General features: G+C 37.8%; 1 protein-coding gene across 19 annotated transcripts in view; it reads left to right on the top strand.

The window, feature by feature from the left end:
* Positions 1-274: 274 nt before the first annotated feature.
* RIMS2 (regulating synaptic membrane exocytosis 2) overlaps positions 275-24,785 on the top strand; it is a 453,335-nt gene continuing 428,824 nt past the window's right edge. For 5 of the 19 annotated variants that reach the window (XM_053929803.2, XM_053929805.2, XM_053929817.2 and 2 more), the window contains exon 1: positions 279-818. In XM_053929803.2, the coding sequence (XP_053785778.1) occupies positions 643-818 (176 nt within the window). In that variant the 5' untranslated portion in view covers positions 279-642. Of the gene's footprint in view, positions 819-24,785 lie in introns of all 19 variants that reach the window. The other 14 variants (XM_053929794.2, XM_053929818.2, XM_053929806.2 and 11 more) reach the window with 8 other exon arrangements.

Raw genomic sequence — 24,785 nt, 5'->3', positions numbered from 1 at the left:
ACGCGTCAGCCGTCGGGACGGCCGGGCTGTTTCTCCGGGAGAGTAGCCCCAGCTTCCTCCCCACCTTCTCCGCTCCCGCCCCGGCGCCCCTCCGGCTCGCGGGACGCTGCTGTCGACGCCGGGAGCAAGTCGCCGGGACTCCCCCGGGGAGCGGGCGGGCGGCTACCCCCGTCCCCTCCGAGGTGGCGCGCGCCCCTCGCCCCCGCCGCAGCCGGACACACTCGCGCCCTGGCCCGCGCGCCGCCCTCGCGCCCGCTGCCTCCAGTCACCCCACCCTCAGTCGTCCCCGCCACCTTACTCCACCACCCGCCCCCGCTGCTCCGCACACCGCGTCCCGGCCGGGCCGCACGCTCTTCTCTCAACCCAGACCGCTCACTTGCCAGCCCCTCGCCCCCGGAGGCCGAGGGAGCATTTCCCGGAGCGCCCTGCTCAGCCCGCCCTCCCCCACGGCGCTCGCCCTCCCCTCCCCCCGCTCCTTCTTTCTTGGGGGAGGGGGGCTGTCGCCCGGGATTGAAGGCCATTGATTTGTATGTATTTGTCCCGGCGCCGGAGGCTGCCCCAGCCGCCCGAGCGGGTGCCGCTGCCGCCGCCGGCAGTGGAGTTGCCTCCCAGCTTCCCCAGAGGGGTTAGGCTCCACCAAACATGTCGGCTCCGGTCGGGCCGCGGGGCCGCCCGGCTCCCACCCCGGCGGCCTCTCAGCCGCCTCTGCAGCCCGAGATGCCGGACCTCAGCCACCTCACGGAGGAGGAGAGGAAAATCATCCTGGCTGTCATGGATCGGCAGAAGAAAGAAGAGGAGAAGGAGCAGTCAGTGCTCAAGTAAGGACGCAGCTCCATCTTCCCGCCTCCCTCCCTGCCCTCCGCCCCCTCGGCGGCAGCCCTGCGGCCGCCTGCGCGCCCCGGATCGCCGCCCTCCCTCCCGCCGGCGGCGCCGGGGCCACGAGGGCTGCGGCCGGCGCGGGTCCCCGGGGCTGCTTTCTGGGTGTCAGCACGGGGGTGTGTGTCGGGGAGGGAGGGCGCGAGACCAGCTGAAGCGAGACTGGCGAGTCTTTGGGCGTTGTAATGTTCCCGAGCGTCCTTGGTGATATCCCCGCGGGCAAGTTCGGCTCCCGGGGTCCGGCCCGGGCAGGGGCTGAGCCCCGGCTCCGCACGTGCCTTCTTCTCTGCCGCCGCCCCAGCGCGGAGGCAGTGACTGGGGCAGCGCATCCAATATGGCCGTGCACAGGTGCTCCGGGTCCGGACCCGGGCGTAGGTGCGCGGGCCGGGGACGCGGGTGCCGCCGCGGGCCGCACGTCCGGCGCTGCCGCAGGGCAGCTCTGCCCCCGGCGCTGAGAACAGAGCTGCCCGCGGTCGCCTGGGGCAGGAGGGCGGCGGTGTGGGCGAGGGGCCTGTGCTCTGCTGTGTCTCGGGTGGGTGTGCGACCGCCGCCATCTTCCAGCCCCTCCCCCTCGGCGGGTTCTAACACCCTGCACTCTGCTGCTCTTCCTGTTTGCAACTAGTAAATCTGTTTAATCCCGAAGAGACTCCGGTTCCTACCGTTGCTGCAGTTTGGGATGCTTCCTTACCTCGTGAAGTTGTGTTCGTGCTCACAGTCTGGGCTGCCGGGATTCGGCCGAGGGTGGGAGTGGAGGCGGCAGCCAGACCGCGGTTTAGCGGCGGGGTAACTTCAGCACTAGGGAACTGTCCAGACTGAGAGCTATTGCGTGGAGATGCTTTCTTGTTAGTTTCTTGTAAATGTTTTACGGTGATTTCTTTTCTCATTACTGTGTGAAAGAGATTGTGCAGAAGATGTGTAACCTTTTTAGGGGTTTCCAACTCACCTTTTTTCTTCTTACTTGAATTATGCACTAAGAGATTAAGTTGTACAGTTTATGCCAAAGTGGGACGGTTCCTTTGTGTTATTAAATATATTTTCCCGTATTCTCCACAGAAACACACAAGTGAAAGTGTAGAGTTCCTCTGTGAAGAAACTAACACGCCAACCTCTAATCATGTAAATTTTAAAAACAGGTTGTTGGAGTATTCTTTAATACAGTTAACAAAGAAAGAATTCTTTGTCAATACTTATCTTTCCATACATTAACAAAAATATTACTTTAAATAATTTATGATAAAAGTATCAAATATTTGTACATGTTTAAGAAAAATACTACTTATAAAAAGTATGGAAGGACTAGAGAGCAAATGTATTTCTGACTTATTAACTGAAATAAAGAATTGCTTCTTCAAAGATAATTTGTGGGCTTAAGTCCTTTCTGGGACTGTGACTTCTTAGTAGGCTTGGAAATGAAAAAAAGATTAAGAGATTTAAGTAGCTTATTTCAACAAATAGAAGAATAGAGCATTATTTTTGAGCATACTCCTGCCTTTACTATATATACTGACAATACCAAGCTTTTGATGACTTAGAGACTGACATTTAGATATATCAACCTATATTTTTACTATATTGTTATAAAATTAGTGTTGCCAAAGTGATGCTCAAATAAAACATTGTTTTATTTCTTTGGCCCACTATTTAAATGTAGAATTTTTAAAATTTCTTTATAATATGCTAAATAATAGTATTTATTGGCAAATTCACTATAGTTTCAAATCTATTTATTCTAATCTATAGAAATTAAATGAACTTTTGAGTACTGAATAAAGAATTACTCAGAATGAACAATACACTAGAAAAATGTTGTGAAAGGGCTGGTTATTCAGGTGGGTACATGTCAATAAATTACACTTCTATGTAAACCTATATACTATGCAAATACATATAATGTTTGTGCATTCATATGTTTACAATTTAGGTAGGCACAAACATTTTCTAAACATACTCAAACAGCCTATGAATTTATATTGATGAAAAATCTGTTCATATTTATTTTAAATATATATATTTGCATTTTTTCCTAACTTAGTCTTGGAAAGGGTCTTAGCTCAAAATGGCCTATATCATTTCAGAATTATTTTTGTTTTCACTTTAACAATAAGTTGGAGGTTAAAATGTAATTATTTGAAAATTTAATTGTAAATGTTCTTTGAAAGTGATTTTGTCTTTTGTAATAAAATAATAGGCAATGAAAATGAGGAAGACAATAGGCTTATTAATAGATTATAATGATAGATGAAGCATTTTTAACAATTTGACAATTTATTAAGTAATATCACTACTGGATATTAAGTTTCACATGCTATATACAAGAAAAAACACTAATATTCTTCAATGGTTACTATTTCCCATTAACTTTAAGGGACAAATATCTGGTTATGGCTATACTATCCTTTGTTTCTCTTTAGTGATGTCTATTTAATTGCATGTTAACATCTGTTCTGAAAGGTCATGGCCAAAGAGAAATAAACTGAAATTCAGATTCATATCTGCTGTCTTTTAACAACTGGGTTAGAAAAAGAGTTTGATGTGTGAAAAATTGAAACTTGGATGAAAATATTTTTGCGTGATCAATATTCATGTTAAGTATTCATACAAAGTGGGTGTGCATTACAAGATGATATATTGGGAGTATAGGAAAAATATGGAAACATTTACATTTCTATTTTTATTTGAAAAAGAAAGAAATTAAGCTTTGCCGATACTTTATGTAGGTTGACAATATTAAGATACACATAATTTACATATATTAGGAGGTTCATGCCTGAGGTAGTTTTAATAAGACTGGTGAGCGAATAACAATAAAAAAAATACATAAAAAAAAAATAAGACTGGTGAGCGATGATAAAACAGATTGAGACCACTATAGTAATTTCTTAGGGGCTGCCTTAGGAGCTGGAACAATTGAAAAACTGTATTTAATTGTTAGCAGTTTCTTCCAAGCCTAGCTGAACCTATCACCATCAAATACCATTTTACATGGGTAAGATATTAGAATTTTGGAAGCATTTTTATATACCTAAAGATCCTTAAATAGATCAATAATTACTTTTGTTTATCCTTATAGGATTTCCATTAAAATGTTCAGTTTGGATAACTCTATCAGTAAATTCTATAATACCCTTTTACTGATTAATGTTCATTTTAAGCCTTGTCTTTCAAGACCGGAAGCTTCTTGAGGGCAAGAATAAAAATGTACCCTTCTTTGAAGTTTGTGTTTTGCAGTATCCTTAACACCTGTGCATAGTAGTTACCTAATAAATGTTGATTTATCTTGTGGTAATGTTAATAAGGCAGTTTACCATTTTGGTTGGGTAAATGGAGAATTATTTTTTTTGAAAGAAAAGCGTAACATAAACGTGTTTATTTTCCAGTGAGTCTTTTTTGTTTGCCTGTTTTTTGTTTTTTTGGTGTGGTATTTGGAAAAAATATGAGGAACACAAACCCACTGAAATCAAGAAAGGTATTCATTCATTAAATATTTATTGAATTTCTACTGTGTGCATATCATAGTCTTTCAGGTGGGATGTTGTCACAAATTAGAAATTATGTGTTTCTTGACATATAAATTATCTTTTCAATCTCAGTTTTGACTTTCTGTTAATTTCAAAGGGGTAATTTGCTCCCTTTATATATAGGAAATAATAAAAAAAATTTCCCTGATAGATCAAGGTTATAATTTAGCTTATATTTAAAACAGGTGAGCAGTTCTACATATTTTAATGATTTAATTTTAAAAGTACTTTCCAAAGTCAATTTGTAGTCTTTATTTAATAGATAATAAATAAATGGTACAAAATTTCTTACTGTTTTTTACAAAATTTCTAACCATTTTCCCTAGTCAGAGGCAACTGCTGTTGCTAGTTTATTGTATAGTCCACCAGAAAATCCTATATACAAGAATAGATATGTATATATATATATATCTCATATATTTTGTGTCTGTATATTTGTGTTTGTGTGTGCACATGCAGGCATGAATGTATGTATAAACATAAAAAACACAAATGTGTCCTGAAGTTTACTTCTTAGGAGATAATTTTCACACTCATTAATATAGCTGCCTCTTCATTTTAATGACTGCATAATATTCCATTTTAGAAATGTTCTGTAATTTCTTTAGTAACATATTTTTGGGTAAGTTAATTCTAATTATTTTGCTGTTAGGAAGAACACTTAAATATCTTTATACATATACCATTTTTGGACATGGGTCAATATATCACTGGAATACATTTTTAGAAATGGAATTATGGTCAAAAGTCAGTATATTTTATATTTTAATAAATATTGCTAAATTTACTTTCATAGAGGAAGTATACGTAAGTGACATATACTAGGGAGACTTCCCCACATAATTGCCAACTCAGTGTGTGATAATCTTTGCCAATATTTTGGTGAAATATATGCCATTGTAGATTTAATTGCTGTTTTCTCAGTGAGGGTGAGAGTCTTTTACATTTGTGTAGAGCCTTTTGTATTTCTTTTTCTGTTGGTCATTTTTAGTGATCTTAGACGCTCTTTATATGTCTTTTGTTTTGTGACCTTGTTTGTGCCATTTTTTTACTGATCAAGAATTTAAAAATGTATTTGAATTAATTACTTTTTGTTTTATGGCTTGGGGTTGGTGATATACTTAGAATGATCTTCCTCATTCTAATATTAAAAAACCCTTCCGTATTTTCTTCTTACAGCTAAATGAAAATATAAGAATGTGGCATGTCAGATAAATGATGCAATTTAATCATTCAGACTTTTAAATAAAAATTATTGTGCATGTAAATAACCATAGCCATTACTATTGCCAGAATTGAAAACCTATATTTTTTAAAGATTCAAAATGCATTCTAAAATTTTAATTGACATTTTTATAAGAAAGTACCTAATACATTCTTTATGTATATTCTATATTTTAAATTAACTGGTACAATTATATAATATTGTCTTGTTGACAATACTGATAAAGACTGATTATATTGTGTGATGAAGAGGGAGGTAGTGGAGGCAAGGGTGATGGATCAGATGGACTTTGACCTGAAACCTCACTTTACTAATTATTAATAACTGTAGGGTCTGGCTTATGTTTTTAAACCCTCTGAGCCCGTGGTTCCTCATTTGTATTGTGTGAGTAATACTAAAACTCGCAAGTCTTCGTCCCCTGCAAATGTTACCTTTTATTTCTAAAAGAGAGGGCATGGTCAGAAACTCCCTTACAGCGGCTCAGAAGGTCTAGAAAATAGTGTTTAAATATGGAGGTGAGTTGTAGAAGAACTGGAGAGATGGCAAGGGTCAGAGCTTAAAAGACTTTCTTTCCTGCTGTTTATTGAATTTAATAGGGTGATACTAGTTAACAAAATTATACAGGTTTTAAGTGCACAATTCCACAACACACCATCTGTACACTGTATTGTGTGTTCACCACCCCAAGTCAAGTCTCCTTCAAGCACCATTTATGCCTTCATGCCCTCCTTCACCTTTCCCCTCATCCCCTCCGCCTCACACCCCTCTCCACAGTCACCACACTATGGTCCCTGTCCATGAGTTTTCTCTCTTTTTTTTCCTTGATTGATCCCTCTACCCACCCCTGCACCCCTAGCTATCAGCCTGCTCTCTATCTATGAGTCTGCCTCAGAACTTAAAAGAATTTATATTCTGTTCTTTCAATTTGGATTTAATCCTGTGTTCCCAGTGGGTGGTCCATTCTAAGTAGATATAAATGGTTTTTGAATGAATGATTAAATCTGGCATCGCCTGAGTGAATAGCTGCTAATGCTTCAAGAAATGATTATCTTTGGGATTTAGTGGTCACTTTTGTAAGAATTTTCATTGTTTATTTCTCCTGGACAGGAGAGGTATTGGTTATGTGGTATGGTATAAATGAAACTAATCAAGCAGTGGGCAGCAAATATGAAATCAGTGAGAACAAAATATGTTTAATAAATATTTTTTTCCACTTAAACAATTTTTCATTTAAAAGCCATGTGAGAGATTAAGCCTCCTTTCCTGATGATAGGCCCCTGTTTTTGCTATGGTGTAGAATATTTTTCTATTTGAAATAGTAGTTGCTATAGAAAACTACCACCAACAGAAAATTCTTTGGGCAGTGGATCTTCAGAGACAGTATGTGGAGTTGGATCATCTTGTAGATATGCTTAAAAAAAAAAACCCAGAATTTTAAAATCAAGGGAATTTCAGCACAGACATTTAAATGGTCATCTAGTGCACAGGGTATGCACCTTTTCAGGGCAAAGAATCTTTCACTGGGTTCACTGTTGATATCTAGCTAATAAAGGATATAAAGAATATTGGCATAAAGAATATTAACAGAATGGGCCGTGCCACTCTTCTAGTATGTTAATAAGAACAAGGTAACATGGTAATGCAGTTGAGCTGAAGAAATGAACAAGGCCCTGACCAGGTAGCTCAGTCAGGGGTGTCCAAGGCACGGCCCATGGGCCGCATGTGTCCCGGGATGGCTATGAAAGTGGCCCAACACGAAACTGTAAATTTACTTAAAACCTTTTTTTTTTTGCTCATCAGTTTTCATTAGTGTTTGTGTATGTAATGGGTGGCCCAAGACAACTCTTCTTCTTCCACTGTGGCCCAGAGATGCCAAAAGGTTGGACACCCTCGTAGTGCATTGTCCTGATAAGCCAAGGTTGCGGGTACCATCCCCAGTCAGGACACTTACAAGAATCAACCACTGAATGCATAAATAAGTGGAATCACAAATTGGTGCTTCTCTCTCTCTGTCTCTCAAGTCAGTAAATAAAAAAAATTAAAAGAAAAAAAAGAAATGAATCAGAAGGTGTGTGTAATCTATTGTTTCTTCTGAGATAATTTATGGCTAAGATTAAATCAAAGAGCCTTTGTTCTACCGATATCTCATTTTTAATTTATTAAAGTATTTCCTCTTTCTAGTGTTGCTCTTACAGTAAATTCTAGTCTATTTCTGTTGATATAATAATGAGAGCTTATGATACCCCTAGAGACAGTCTTGTGGTACCATGGGTTGTCTTAGCTGAGATCTGAGAAAAATGTGGAACTGGAAGAAAGAAGTGGAAATTCAGGAAATTCAGGAGTATGAGACTAGTATTCGGTTTTTATCTTAAGGCTGGTCCTGTTCCACGTAGGCTTTTTTTTTTTTTTTTTTTTTAAATTTAAGTATATGTGTTGACTTGCAGCAGGAATTGAAGGAAGAAACTAACAGTGTCTATTATGTGTTAAGATCCAGGTCATAAAGCTTACAAATACCAGAACACAGATCTGTACCTAGATCTTTCTCCCTCCAAAACCCATTTTCTCTTCATATTGATGTTCAGTCTTCTGGAAAACTGTTAAGAGCCTAGTGCTAAAGTGCCTGGACTCAGACAAGCTTGGGTTTGAATCCCAGCTCTGTTACTTGGTAGCTGTGTATCTCAGTGTGTTTATCTGTAAAATGGGGATAATAACACTTACTTGAGAAGCTGTTACGAGGATTAATTGAGTTTGCAATTGTAAAGTCCTTAGAATTCCTAGCACATAATTAGTACCATATAAGTGTTTGTTAAATAAATAAATTAGCTAGAAGGGTAAAGTATTGATAGCCATAGAGAATATTAATCTAGTTTATCATCAATAAATATTTTTATGAACCCCCAATTCCTAAATTCCTGTTGAAAGGACATTGCTACTTTCTTTAATAAAGACCTAGATCTTTCAAGGCTAAAAATGGTACTTCTTGTATTAGTTTTCTACTACTGACAAACTTAGTGGCTTGTTTTCTGACAGCTCTCTAGGTTAGAGTTCTGACATGGGTCTCACTGGATTAAAATCAGGAATTGGCTACATTTGTTCCTGGAAGCAAAAGCTGTAGGATGTCTCCTTGATCATTTAGGTTGTTCAAAGAATTCAGTTCCATGAGCTTATATGATTGGGATTCCCATTTCCTTGTTGGCTATCAGCTGAAGGCTGTTCTAACCTCCTAGAGGCCTGTCTCTCTAGCGCTCGAAAGTAGCCTCCTAAGTCAGTGGGCTATTGAATCCTCATGATACCATCTTTCCGACCCTATTTCTATGGGTGTCTCTCTGCTCACAGCTGGGAAACTTTTTTCTCTTTTAAGGATTCATATGGTAGATTGGGCCCACTAGATATTTCTGAACAATCTTCCCTCTTAACCACATCTCTGAAATCCTTTTTGCCATGTAAGTTAGAATGTGAACATCTTTTGGGAGGGGGGATACATTTTTCTCCTTACATTTCTTTAGTGAGTACCGCTAGATATAAGATTGGATATATGTTTTTTATAAAGTAGACATTGTGTTCTTATTTAAAAAAATGTTTTATATTCAGAGACACAAATTCCAGAGTAATATCTTTGAGATAATACTTTATAATGCACTTTTCCATGGGCTCGTAATACTTTATTGCCCTCAAATTACTGCCAATCTGATCTTCGCTTTTTAATATAACAGTTTACTCCTGAATTAAAATGTTGTTCTAACAGGGGTAGGACTGGGGGCCTGGGGACTAACAGTATTAATTGTTCTGGGATCTGCACATAAGTGCTCTTCCTAACTAGTCACTTCAGTTAAAAATTGTATTTATTTTTTTATAGAGGGAAGAACAAATAATATTGCCATGTGACTAACATCATGAAGTTATTGAAATCTTTCCAAATACAGTATTTTCTTTATCATTTAAGAGACTCATCATAAACTTTATATTGCAGTGTGACTGAATAAAGATTTGAATTTACTCTCCTGACAAGAATGTGGTTTCTCTGGGAACGGCTGGTTGAAGAGCCATTTCTTACCCTGCAGTGTGTGCCTTGTTTTTCTTACGGTTATTAGCCTAGACGCCTGACAATAAAAAGATAGAGTATGTTTTATGTTTTAAACTTATGTTAGTATTTAAAATATAATTGTTTTACCTAAAGTATATAAAACATTAAAGGTAGCTGTGAAATAAAGTAGAAAAAGAAAGTAATCCAAGGTTGTCTTTTAAAACTATTACTAATAATTCATGCTGCAGTATATGGTTTGATGTGACCAAATATACTAGCTATCAGAGCTCAGTCAGGAAACAAACTGAAATGGTAGTTTGAACAGGAAACTTTCAATATAAAGGGTTGTCAACCTATAGTATGGAGCAGCTACTGCTTTCAGGGCTGAGGCCCAGTACCCAAGCAAGGAACAAACTTGTAAGAGACCCCTTCTCCCATGGCTAAGGCTGAGATTCAGCCCTTGTAGGAGGGTGTGGCTATGGCTCATTACTGTCACAGTCTGGGGTAAACAAGCAGGAAATCATCTGTGGGGCTGTCAGTGGGACTTGTTGGGGTACGGCCTGCTGGAGTGCTGCTTAAACTGTTAGAAAGATGCTGCATGGGGTGCTGGTAACCCTGCTAGGTGGGTGAGTGTCACTGGGTGTTCTCTAAGATCCTGGCAGCCGAGTAACTCAGGAAAACGACAAAGCACCCAGAACTAGGAGTGGCCCTTCCTTTAATGTCCCTCTAGCTCCCTCTACTGACAAAGCTTAATGTGCCATCTGGTAAAAGGGAAATGGTTTAGAGTCCAGATCCAGTGTCACAAAGCAGGACAAAGAAGGGTAGATTTGGAGCCAGGAGGCAATAATTTATAAAACTACAGTAGGCTATGTTATTCCAAAATATCAGCATAAAAAAGTTTATTTTTCTTCCTGCAATATGTTTTCTCTGGTCACTTTGGATCCCTACTCCATGTCATCCTTATTCTGGAACACACAGGCTGATGGAGACACTACCTGGAGCATTGAGAGCACATGAAGACAGAGACTGTGGTGAACAACAAGTTGTCTCTTAAAGTTTCCTCTCAGGTGAAATACAGGGTCCAGCACAAATAATGCTCCCACTTTATTACAAAATATGTTATTATAAAATCATAAGTATGTCATTCTGTAACAAACAATATCACACTCAAGCACACCATATGACATTTTAGGTGAAATATTCAAATTAAAACTATAAATTATTAGACCCATACTATTATTACCCTACCAACCACACTCAAGCAGGTGTTACTTCTGCCGGACCTTGTGTGTATATATCCATCCATGTAATATGAAAAATGGTGACATTTATCAGAGAAGATGCAAGATACAAGAAACACAGTAAATAGGACAGTGATGCCTCAGTCCCCTTCAAAGTAGGCAGCTTGGTACGCCGTGCAGTTCTCCCAGTTGCCATCAGCTGTCACGTTGCGTTTTCTCATTTTCCTGAATCTCATCAATGGTCTGAAATCTCTTCCCTTTCAAAGGTGATTTTAGTTTTGGGAAAGGCCACAAGTCGCAGGGCACCAAATCTGGGCTGTAGGGGGCTTAGTCACCTGATTGATTTGGTATTTCACCAAAAACTCTGCAGGAGACTTGATATATGAACAGGCACATTGTCCTGATGAAGCTGCCAATCACCAGTTCATAGCTGCAACCTTCTGAGTCATTTGAATAGTTTCTGTGGAGGAATGTTCAAGCTTAACACAAAATTTGATGCAGATTCTGATGCAGACTTGTTGCCATACTCAGTCATTTTGAATGTGACGGCCACACAGTGCACATGCTCAATGGCACCTACCGCACCCACTGACTAGTGAAGTCCTCATTGTTCACATATATGCATTCCAGCCAACTCGCCTTGGCTGCCAGGTTACATGGATGTCACACAAACTAATCTCATTGTATTAACAATGGCTGCTCACATTCCATTGGCCAAATCAAGTCAAATCAAGTTACGTGATTAAGCCTACCTCAGCGTGGAGAAGTGCAATTCTACCATGTATGGAGAGAGAAGCAGAAATATTAAAAAAAAAATAATTACCACAAGATTGACAGAACTGGCATTAGAAAATTTGGCAATCCCTAGGATAAAATTCTCCCTTTAAATTTTTGTTTTATTTGCTTTGCAGTCTTTATGAACGTTAGTGAAAAATAATATCAGCGTAATAATTGATGGTTCTCTTGAGGTCAGTGGCCTCAAGCCAGATAGTGAAGTTATTCTTCTGTGTAAAACAATGAAGTTGAAAACAAATTAAAGTATTAAAGTAGCAGGAAAATATTTTTGAGGGCTAGATACAGACTTTATTTTTTAATTTTGCACTTAAAATTTTTATATTAACTTACACTTATGTGATACATGAAATATGGAATGTCCCTTTATGCAGGAAAAAGTTTTTTCATTTATGGTGAGTCTTGGATAGGGATAAAAAACCAGATTTAGAGATCTGGATTAAAGTTCTGGTTCCATCATTCACAACCTATGTTATCTTGCAGAATCACTTAAACTCTCTGAACTCTGTGAAATGGAGATTGAAAATAGGTCCAAAATCATTTAACTGAACCTCATGGTGCCAGATGTGTCTTAGAATTCAGTTGTTTTGGATTTTAGAAATGTAACGGTGCATATACCATATTGTAAATTGCCATAATATGTAACTCTTTGCAGGGTCAGGATAGCAGTCCCTAATCAACACGTTTATGTATCTCCAGTGAAACACAAGAATATTCGTAAGTGGGTTAAATAAAGACTATCGAAAGCCTCATGCTAATTCACATCAGAAAATTAGGACAGAATTACAAATTTGTTTTCAGAGCTTTTTAGATTTTGGAGTTATGGGTAAGTAATTATGGGCCTATGGTGGCCATTGGTGGTATCATTCTCACCAGCCATTTAAAATAATATTTAAAGGAAAGAACCGAACATTGGATTTTTGCTGCTATTAAGTGATTAAATAGATCAACATTGGGGTCTTGATCTCAGATCATTTGAATTTTTCGTTAAAATGGCTTAAATGCTACTGATGCCAGACAGAGCTTCACATATGAAAAATGTGATCATGTAAATAACTCTTTTGCTTAAATATTAGTGTCTTTCCAATGCTATCTGTATGCAGCCTTTAACTGGAGTTTCCCCTCTCTACCATGGAACACACAAAATTATGACTAATTCTTTTTTCACTTTTCCCAGGTGTTCATAGCTATTACCAATGTAGATGCATAAGAGGTGAATTAACTTATTACATATAATGGATGCTTTAGGACTTTAGAGCTTAATTCTCTTCTAGATCTCTGGTTGACAAAGGCAGAGAAAGGTGTATAATCCTTAGAATGGCAAACAAGACCTGTAGTGATCTGTCTCCTATTTATTTACTACTTGCGGTCCTGTTTTCTTCCCTTCCACTACATATTTCAGCTAAATAGTTACACACCTTTACTTATTGCTTCCAAACCTTTTTCATATCATGCCACACACAGAAAATGACAATAGACAAATATGTCATGTTGGAGTAAATTGGAAAAGATTTGGGGGTATTTATATGGGACTTTCTAAAAAATGAATCTCATTTTCTACTACATAATTATAAGCGAAACAAATGCGAGGTATTAGGGAAGATGGTATGTGTTGAATTGTAAAAACTTTAAAATAATGTCTTTCTGACGTCTAAAATGGGAAACTTAGCTGGCCTCTGTAAGTACAGCTTTTTAAAGAAAATCAGGTTTATTTCCTTATTTTTGAAACATACATATAACTCCTGATCAAAACTGTTTACCGATGATCTCTTCAAGTTCTCTTCAGTCAGCATTGATAAAAAACACTATATAAGTAATTGGCTGCAAATTACAGGAAAGACCTCATTTCTTTTTAAATAAAAAAAGTTGATGGATGCCTTGGCTGGTGTGGCTCAGTGGATTGAGTGCTCGCCTGCAAACCAAAGGGCCAATGGTTCGATTCCCAGTCAGGGCACATGCCTGGGTTGTGGGCCAGGACCCTGGTAGGGGGCACACAAGGGGCAACCACACATTGATGTTTCTCGCTCTTTCTCACTCCCTTCCCTTCTCTCTAAAAATAAATAAATAAAATCTCTTAAAAAAAAGTTGATGGAAAAACTCTTTTATGCCATTAGCCAGAATTTTGAAAATTCATCCTTTTTAAATTTTACTTCAGTGGTGATAATATTCTTTAACTGCCCTTCTTTTTCTTTCATCGACAAATGTAAAGTTGAAATTTCTTTTTATAATGTGAGTGGATTTCATAGCCACTTGAGCTTTTAAAATATTATTTATTTATTGTTTACTTATTTACTTATTTGAGAGAGGGAAGGAGGGGAGAAAGAGAGGAGAGAGAAACATTTATGTGAGAGAAAAATTCATTGGTTGCCCCTCCTACCCAACTTATGCCCAGGTGGGATGAACCCGCAACCTAGGCATGTGCCCTGACCAGGCAAAGCAGCAACCTTTTGCTCTGTGGGTTGACATCCACCTGAGTCACACCGGTCAGGGCTCCACTTGAACTTTTGAAGAATATCTATTATTTAAGAATAACAATACTCTTTTTAAGATATATACAATACTCTACTGGCTTTAGGTCTGAAATTATAACATTACTAACCCTGGTGAGTCATTTTAACCTAATTATGAGGTTGAATTATTGCTTTGAACCTATACACTTTGTCATACTCATTAATATACATGGTTTGTGGAAAATTCTTAAGTTTATTTAGATATTTGAAACTGTTGGTTAAATAAGCCATTTTTTGAAACCAATTACCAACCATTAACAAAATCTGTAAAGCAAGAATTACAATGTTGATGTTTAGTTTTAAACCAAAACTTTAAAATAAACACTTTCAGCCCTGGCTGGTGTGGTTCCGTGGAATAAGTGCATCCCTGTGAACCAAAAAGCTCAACAGTTGGTGTCGGGGTCAGAGAATATGCCTGGGATGCAGGTCAGGTCCCCAGTTGGGGGGTGTGTGAGAGATAACCCGTAGATGTTTTTCTCCCTCTTTTCCTCCCTCCCTTCCCCTCTTTCTAATAATAAGTAAAATCTTTAAAGTAAATACTTTTGTTTTGAACAGACAATGCACTGAAGTTCGGAACACCGGAGAATAGTATTCTGAACTCATTTTTTGTATATAGCCAAAAGTAGCTGGTATTGCAGCAACTTGGGATTTATTAGATTCTTCCTTTTGAAAACATTATTTAATGTGAAATTTATATCTACAGGCAATATTTTACAATAAGAGCATTTCCAGGAATAAAATAGTGTTGTTTGAATTTCAAGTTTTTCAGAATTTATACACTCTTCTCTTGCAAATTTATACAATATTGGTATAATACTTTGTTTTAAAATCTTCATTTACTGAATTGAATATTTCACTTTTTGGGTACTTTGTAGGACAAATAATATTTTTTTAGCTATTTCCGTTCAGGGGCTGTAATATCAGTTATTAACTAGATTACTAACTGTAGATTCACTAGTCTTCATTGAAAACAGTACTGAGTAATCTTCTTGGTTAGGGTTGTCTTTATATCCTCTCAAATGCTGTGTAATTGTCTTCTTAAATACTAATAATATTATTGAAAGTGCCACAAGACAAGGTAGAAAAAAAAAACACCCAGGCAAAAGAAAAGAAAAAAAAGAAGTTTAAAAAATGAGGAGAGAATAGTAAACATTTTGGACATCATGAAACGTAACAACAAATGCATCTTGGGAATAAGGAGAAGAGAGTGAGCAAGGGATCAAGAACCTATTTGAAGAAATAATGAACAAAAACTTCCCTAATCTGGTGAAGGAAAAAGACATACAAGCCCTGAAGCTCAGATAGAGCTCAGATTCCATCTCTTCTCACCTCTTTCCAAGTCAGTATATTCAGGAAACATTTACTGAGCCTTTACTGTGAGGAAAAATTGTACTAGGTAATTGGGGGGAAATAGATTAAAAATTCACTTATTCAATAAATGTCGACTGACCACAATCTAGTGAATGACAAATATTACAGTATGACCTCATTGTTTTGTTTGAGGTGTATTGTTTGTGACAATATTTTATACCATTCATATTCAATGTAATTGTAAAACCCAATATACTATCAAAGATAAGTAATTTTTGTGGTTACCTGCCATTTGAAAGTATCTGGCATTTATTTCTGTTTGCATCCCATTAATACAAATAATGAAAAAATGATGTTTAATCTGTAATAAATTGATTTTATTACATGTGCAGTGACTGTAATATACTAGAATTATATTAAATTGTTAACTCTGCCTCCTCAAACACATTAGGAAACAATCCCCCGAAAGTATTTCATTTTGCATTAGATATGAAGAACACTATAATTAGTGCTATAATTAGATTATTTTGAGGCAGACAGAGAGCTGTTATCCCAGCTGATTTAGTATGTTCTGTAATTGAGAAAATGTTCACCAAGTTATACTTTGTAGTGATTGACATGTACATTTTATAGGGGATATGTTCTGTATGTAGTGAGTAAGTAACTTTTATAGTATCAAAATGTTTTGGATCCCTTAGTTTCTTATTAGGATATGAAGCTCATTTGCCTGTATATATTGATTCTATCACTCATATTTGTCTTATTTCTGCCACATATTTAAACTTTACATAAAGTTATTCATCTAAGAATATAGAAGTGCTTGAAATTAATTTGTAAAGATTTTGAAAATATAACAGTATGCACATAAGGGAGGTATAAAATGGAGGTTATTTTTATCCTTGTTTTATTAATTTCAAACTTAGAAGATTACACAGTAAATAAGTGGCAGATACTAGAGTCCATGATTTTTCATTTGGTTCATTTTTGTCACTGTTTTGCACTACTTTTTAGTAAAATGGGAAATTTTTTATAACAATAAAGTTAATATAATGGAATCTAGAGTTCCCTTAGAGTGAAGATTTAATATGTTTATAAGAAGTCTTAATTACAGAAAGTATTTTGTTTGTAACTTTTCTGGATGAAAAGAGATTAAATGTAACTCAAAATCTCACAGTTGTTGCGACTTAACACTCTTTCCAGTCTGGTTTTCCAAATTTCAATATTGTATTACATTTTGGTCATATTCCCATTTACAAAATCCTGAGATATTTTGAAATGAGGAAGCTGTGACTTGACACAGCAGAGTGGTAGCTGAGGAGTTAAATAATGGCATGCTACCAGTAGGTCTGTCAAAGCCTTTAGGAGTCCCAGGAGGAAACTGTTCTCATTGATAAGTGAAGTACAGTATATAAAAGCAGCCTATTTGTTCTCATTCAGCTCTCGACATCTACAAGACAGCCAGTTGTTTGGGAAGGATTCTTTATCTCGGAGTTTTGTCCTCTGCTCCTTCCTCCAACATTGTTAATGTTTATTGTGTTACGTTTTTGTATTCCTAACAGTTGTATGAGCATATATTAAAGATGGGATTTTTTTCCTCCTTTATTTCCCTCCACCCTGCAACCCCCCTCCCATGGGACAACTGTAATAGTATAATGAATAAAATACATTTAAAAATAAGATGGGATTTTTTTGTTTGGAATAAAAGCAAGACATGGAAATTCATTTCATTGGTAATTAACAGAGTTGTTTGTTAAGTAAAAGGCCTTTGTGTCTAGTTTTTTGTAGGTCACATCTCTTTGAATGCTGGAGAGCAAAATAAAAAAATTGCTCTAGGGAAAATAAAAGAAAATGAAGGATAAAAACCACATGATCATATCAATAGATACAGAAGAAACATTTGATGAAATGCAGCACCCATTTGTGATAGAAACTCTCAGCAAAGTGTGATTGGAGGGAACATACCTAAACATAATTGAGGCCACATGTGACAAAACCACTGCCAGCATCATACTCAATAGGCAAAAACTGCAAGTGTCTGCCTTAAAATTGAGAATAAGACAGGGATGTCCACTTTCACCTCTCTTATTCAACATTTCATGTAATAAGGGCTTGGTGATGATGAACTCCTTTAACTTGACCTTATCTGGGAAGCACTTTATCTACCCTTCCATTCTAAGTGATTGCTTTGCTGGATTGAGTCATCTTGGATGTAGGTCCTTGCCTTTCATGGCTTTGAATACTTCTTTCCAGCCCCTTCTTGTCTGTAAGGTTTCTTTGGAGAAATCAGCTGACAGTCTTATAGCAACTCCTTTGTAGGTAGCCGTCTCCTTTTCTCTTGCTGCTTTTAAGATTCTTTCCTTATCTTTAATCTTGGGTAATGTAATGATGATGTGCCTTGGTGTGTGCTTCCTTGGGTCCAGCTTCTTTGGGATTCTGAGTTTCCGGGACTTTCTGGAAGTCTATTTCTTTTGCCAGATTGGGGAAGTTCTCCATTATTTGTTCAAATAAGTGTTCAATTCTTGTTCTTCCTTTTCTCTTTCTGGCACCCCTATGATTTGGATGTTGGATCATTTAAAGTTGTCCTGGAGGTTCCTAAGGCTCTCCTCATTTTTTTTTGAATTCTTATTTCTTTATTCTGTTCCAGCTGAATGTTTAATTCTTCCTTCTGGCCCAAACTGTTGCTTTGAGTCCCAGTTTCCTTCCCTTCACTGTTAGTTCCCTGTATATTTTGCTTTATTTCACTTTGTATAGTCTTCACTTCTTCATTTAATTTTTGTCCATACTCAGTCATTTCTGTGAGTATCCTGATCACTAGTGTTTTGAACTCTGCATCTGATAGGTTGGCTATCTTCTCATTGCTTAGTTCTATTTTTGGAGCTTTGATCTGTGCTTTCGTTTGGACCATATTTCTTTGTTTTGGCGTGCCTGTTCTAAGGGGTGGAGTCTTAGGTACTTACTAGAGCGGGGCAACCCACATAGCTGCTATTCGGTGCTGTAGGTGGGGGAGGGGTTAGAGAGGGAACAATGCCACTCGTTTGGTTTTTGGCCAGCTTTCAGTCACTTCTCCCACTACCCACAAGCAAGTTGAGCCCTTCTGGTGCTGATTCCTGGTTGGGTGGGTTTCTGTATGTTATAGAACCCTGTGCGTCTCTCCAACAAACACTCCAGTGAGGCTGGGAGTTTCTCCCATCACTGCAACCCCCACAGGTTTTTTACAACCAGAGGTTTTGAGACTTTATTTCCCCATGCTGGGACCCTGGGTTGCATGGTCTGTGGCGCTCCCCAGGTGTTCTGAGAGTAGGATGACAGCTAGGGGAGAGGGGAGGTTAGGGGATGGAGGGATTGAAGAAAAGAAAAAAGTACTCATAGACATGGACAACAGTGTGGTGATTGCTGGGGGAAGGGGAGTATAAGGGTCTAAATGGTAATGGAAAAATACAGTAAAGCTTAAGTTAAAAATAAGAAAAATAAAAACTTATGCTAAATACACCTTTGAAGAGACTGAGATAACATTAAAGGCACAAAACTCTCATTACTCATTTTCTTCAACTTTAATAGGACTATCTTATGGAATTGTTTTGGAACACATGCTTCCAATCTGCCACCAGATTTTGCAGCAGGAATTTATATAACCGTGCCATAGCTCACAATTTACTGTCTCACAATTTACCATATGTTTCAGTATTTCCAGTGTTTTCAAACACTCTCTTATTTCCCACCCTTTCCAGTTCACATTTCTTAGTTTTATCCTGGCTCTACCCCACAGTTCTCATTCATTCTGTGATTCATGAATAATCTCTGTTATAGCCTTCCAGTTTAGAGTCAGTTTCTAATCTAGTTCTCTTTCCTGGACCCTTTTCTAACTATTATAAACAATGCTTAATCCTCAGTTTAGAACTCTTCATATCTGGCCTAGGCTCAGGACCCTTTTCTCAGTACTTGTTTTTTTATGGCTTTGCTATTTCACTTTTACTTTTGCTTAAAGTTTCTAGGGTCAGAGGGATTTTGATTTAGAGTTGGGCTGGCTTTTGTAACAATATAAGATACTAAGTCTAGTAAAAATTTCTCTCTTGTTTTCATCTGGTTAGAATTCAGGGGAGTTTCTATAGTTTCAATGTAATCAGTTAAAATAGCTTTGTAAGTGGCCGTATCTTTATGACTGCAAATGCTGCTTTTCCTGCTTATTTTACTCTTAATCCTGTGCTTCCTTAGCTGGTCTCAAGAATTCAAGGCAGTACAATGTGTGTAAGAAGTGTAAAGGAAAGGCTTTGGCATTAGGCAACTCTGGGTCATATCCTAGTTTGCTAGTCACTAGTCGTGTGATCTTGAGCAAGTCAATCTCTTGGACTCTGTTGCTTTCTCTATAAATTGAGGACAATAATGTCTTTTTCATAGGGTTATGGTGAAACGCAAATATAATGCACCTTACACACAGAAGATATGCAGTAGACTTTAATAGGAAAAAAATAGGTATTACAAGTTTTAGGTTGCTTTGTCTGCTACCAGTGTTGTTCTTGCTATCCCTATCTGAATTTAGATTCATTTGCTTATGTGAAGGTCAGTGTTGAGGTTAGATGATGAGACTAGTGTGAGAGGAAGTGAGAATAACACAGGTGAAATTCATCTGAGTATTTGTCCTTGAACGTTTTCTTCACTAAAGGGTTTTTGAGATTGTTGATAAAAGCAAATTGCCCTCTTGAGTCTGGAAAGTGGGATGTCTTTTTTTTTTTTTAAATCCAACATGCTAAAAATAGTTAATCAGTATCTCAGCTTCACTCTACTATTGTCATTATTAACCTGACAATTGTATTTTTAAAGTCTTGTCGTAACTAAAATATAATAGTATTTAAAAAATTTTTTTGTTCTTAAAATTCTGCAAACTGCTTGCCCAAATAAGCTGTGCTGTGGACTTATCTGTAGTTTGACAAGTGTATAATTCAAGGCTGTTCATGATCTTTTCAAATTGATCCACGTAGTAATACTTCCAAATTTATATTAATTCTCCTCTTACCACCTTAGGTGCTGAAATCACCATCTTTCAGATACTTTCACCTAGAGCATTGACTGCACTGTATAGAATAGAAAATTCAAAGACTATTCATTGATCTCAATTTTTACTATAAAACTTAATAACAATAATACATACTTTTAAAAAAGACAAAATTCTCTAATCTCTTACCACCCTATGCAACTGTTTGTTTTTACATAGTGTGTATGTGTGTGTGTACACACACACACACCTATGTATACATACATACCATATGCTTTACATATATGCTATTATGGTGTATGAGGTCTGTCCAGAAAATGCCCAGCTATTGTTAATATAATGAGAATGGTGTGTGGCACATAGATGTAACCTGGCAGCCAAGGAGAGTGGATTGGAATGTGCATGTGTGAACAATGAGGACTTCATTGTACTTGTCAGTGGGAGTGTTAGATGCCATTGAGTGAGCATGTGTGCTGTGTGGCTGTCGTATTCAAAAGACTGAGTAGTAAAGCAATGAATTTGCATCAAATTTTGCATTTATCTTGAACATTCTTCCATGGAAACTATTCAGATGATTCAGAAGGTTTTCGGGGACAATGCAATAAGTGCAGCACAAATAAAAGTGTGGCACAAATGCTTCAAAGATGGTCAAAGAATCTGTTGAAAGTGATCCATGTTCTGGAAGGCCTGCAACAAGCAGAGCACCTGAGAATGCTGAACGTGTACGGGCTGCAATCAACAAAGATCGGCGACTGACAGTGCGAGAACTAGAAGCTGATCTGGGGATTCCAAAAACTACTGTGTCTGAGATTTTGATGCAGGATCTTGGCATGAAATGTGTCCTGGTAAAATTTGTTGTGTTACTTCTGCTACCAGAGCAGAATAAACATCGTGCTGCAGTTGCTAATGACTTACTTTCAAACCACTACCAATGAACCATATTTCCTCAAGACAATCATAACCAGAGATGAACGGTGGGTCTACGGCTATGATCTGGAAACGAAGGCTCAGTTGTCCCAGTGGAAGTCACCTGGTTCTCCATACCCAAAGACGGTGTGGCAAAGTCACAGCAAGATCAAGACTATGTTAACTGTGTTTTTGATTGGAAAGAAGTCCATCAAGAATATGCCCTTCCAGGCCAAACAATTAATGAGGAGTACTACCTCAATGTTTTTTTTCAGTTGAGAGATGCAATATGACAAAGAACCGGTGCAAATATGGGCAACTGGTGATTGGCAGCTTCATCACAACAATGTGCCTGCTCATGCATCATGTCTCCTGGAGAGTTTTTTGGTGAAATCAAGTCACCCAGGTGACTCAGTCCCCCTACAGCCCAAAATTGGTGCCCTGTGACTTCTGGCTTTTCCCCAAACTAAAATCACCTTTGAAAGGGAAGAGATTTCAGACCATTGATGAGATTCAGGAAAATATGATGCGGCAGCTGATGATAAGTCCAACAAAGGATTTTGCAAAGTATTCTGAACAGTGGAAGAGACCCTGGGAGAACTGTGTGAGGTTCCAATATGCCTACTTTGAAGGGGACTGAGGCATCATTGTCCTATATACATTGTTTCTTATATCCTGTATGTGCTTTAATAAATGTCTCTATTTTTCATATTACCTGGCTGGATACCTTCTGGACAGGCCTTATATATACAATTTTATATTCTGCTTAGTACTTTATTATAAATGTTTTTTTTACCTAAAAGGATGTCATGATTTTTTATCAATATATTCCTCCATCATCTACCTCATCACCTGTAACATGCCATGCATATTCATGGCGTGTTCTCTTCTATTGTTTTTTAGTGCTTGCAGAACATATCATTACAATTATATCAAAAGAAATTAAACATTCCACTGTTTATTTTTTGCTCTATGTTTTGCTTTTATCTTTGTTCTGTCTTCGAGCCAAATGTGGGACACAGCCCTATCTGGATTCTACAGTTTTACTCGTACTAGGCAATAGTGTTCATACCATTTCTCTGGAGATGTGGGGATAATGATAATGAGGTAGATAATTCAAATGGAATTACACTTTTCCCTTCTTAAAAGTCACTGAGCACTTGGGTTCCAACTTATGGTCATAATGTTAACCTACCTTTTTTTTTTTTCTCTCCCTTTCTTTTTTCCTCTATTTCTTCTTTCTCCAATTTCTATTAGTTTTTATACATGTCAGACTATTCCCTTAGAGTTCCCCTTCCATTTGGAAGTAGCTTATTAAGGTATTTTCCTAAATGTACAGGTTTTTTTTTCCAAAGAAAAACCTCCAATATTATTTAAGAATATTTTTTCCCCACTCTGTTGCATAGGGGTTTTTTCATAAGTTGTGGTTTAGTTGCTTCTGGTTTGTCTTTAGGGAATTTCTTTAGACTATCAGTTCACTTGGACCTGAGTAATATTAAAATGTGGGTGAGAGCTTTATGGCATTGACTTAAGAGAAAGGTTAAGGAACAGTAGGATGACATTATAATTAAATTTCATCAATATTTTCCTGGGGTTTATATGGAGTGATCATCTTGATTAACAGACCCTCTTAAGACATAGCTTTTTTATAATAGCCTCAGTAAAATAGAAAAAAAAAGTTGTCTTTTGAAACAGGGTTGCTGTGATTCCTGTGGTCCAAAGACAACTAATGACAAGGCAGCTTCTATTGTGTGCCAGGATTAATGAGAACGGGGGTGGGGCCGCAGTAAAATAATAAACTTGGCGGAACCTATCTTGTGTTTATCCTAGTTTTACCATTTGATACATTTTCCCCATTCATGAATGACTTCTTTGGGCAGCTACTACTCTCCTACTCTTTAATCTTCTTTCCTCAATCTGTAGCACATTAGAGAAAGAATAATCATTCATTCATATTTTTGCAAATGGCAAATAAGAATAAAATAACCTTAAATTTTTCAAATGGCTGATTAAATAAAGTTATAACCCTAAGCAGATAGTTATTTACAGGTTAAAGTAGTTATTAATAAGTTATTTTTATGTGGAGACTGAGGACAGGAATTGTGTGTGATGATATATCACTCTATTCCTTTTTGAGGTTACAACAGTGCCTGATACATAGTAGGTACTCAGTAATGACTTTTTAAGGAATTAAAGATACATTATTTAAAGCATTTCAAAGTACTGTAGGAGTTTCAAAGGGGTACAATGTCAGGGAATTTTAGTATAGTATTAGAAATACTCTGAAAGCTGACCCTGAAGGTAAACCTGAGCTAATCATTTTGGTGTAGCCACAAATGAGGATGTGGGGTGTAAGTGTGCACATGCAGAAGAGCGAGAGGGAGAGAGGAGAGAGGGAGAGAGAGAGAGGGAGAGAGAGAGAGGGAGAGAGAGAGAGGGAGAGAGAGAGAGAGGGAGAGAGAGAGGGAGAGAGAGAGAGGGAGAGAGGAGGGAGGGGGGGAGATAGAAGGGGGAAGCACATGAAAGATGATTTACTCTTCACCACATAGACAAAAGGTGAGATCTCTTGAATATTCAGTATCCATTCTATGTTAATGTATTCCCTGCTGAACAGTGCAGTTTCCACCTTCAATTTTTGATTGAGAATCAGTTTACTTGCTAACTATTATTTGCCTAGGAAAGATGTCATTAACTTTAATTTTAGCCACTTCTCTGGAAGAAGAGAGAGGCCAGGAGACAAGAAAGTATGTGGGGAACTTGCATAGGAGGATCTTGCCCAAGGACAGAAAGGGACTTTGTGCATGCATGTGTGTCTGTGTATGTTGAGTTAGGTTGAGTAATTCTGTGGACCATTGATTATTTTCCTTATTTCTATGTGTTGGATAAGGAAAGTAGATAAATTGAGGATGGACCAGTAGGCAGGGACCAGCCAGATTAGGCAGAGATTTATATGATGTGGTAAAGAGTTTGGTTTTATTTTAAATATAATGGCAATTTAAGGGTACAGGATTTGAGTGTATTGATGTGGGGGTGGGGAGTGGTGGTAGAGAGTGTTTTAGAGTGGTGCAAGAGAGGTACCAGGTTTCTGGTCTGAACAAATGTTAAGTTGGTTTGTGATCCCAAGTGAACAGATGAAGTTGTTGTGTCTTCTAGACACAACAAACAGATTTTTTAAAAAAACTGTTAGGTGAGTTAAATATCTTGACATTGTCTTATTGTTATCTTCTGAAACATGTACCAAGGTTTTCTTGTTTATTAGGGGATAATGATGATACTTTTAAAATGATACATGAAATATAACCTAAGGCTATCAATTATAATGTGTATTTTAATTAAAGTTGTTATTTGTCTTGAGTCTTTTGGGTTAAGAAGATGTTGCCACTCAAGTGATG

Source organism: Desmodus rotundus, chromosome 8 (genome assembly GCF_022682495.2).
Source record: "Desmodus rotundus isolate HL8 chromosome 8, HLdesRot8A.1, whole genome shotgun sequence".
Classification (NCBI taxonomy): domain Eukaryota; kingdom Metazoa; phylum Chordata; class Mammalia; order Chiroptera; family Phyllostomidae; genus Desmodus; species Desmodus rotundus.
This window is presented reverse-complemented; position numbering and strand designations above follow the sequence as displayed.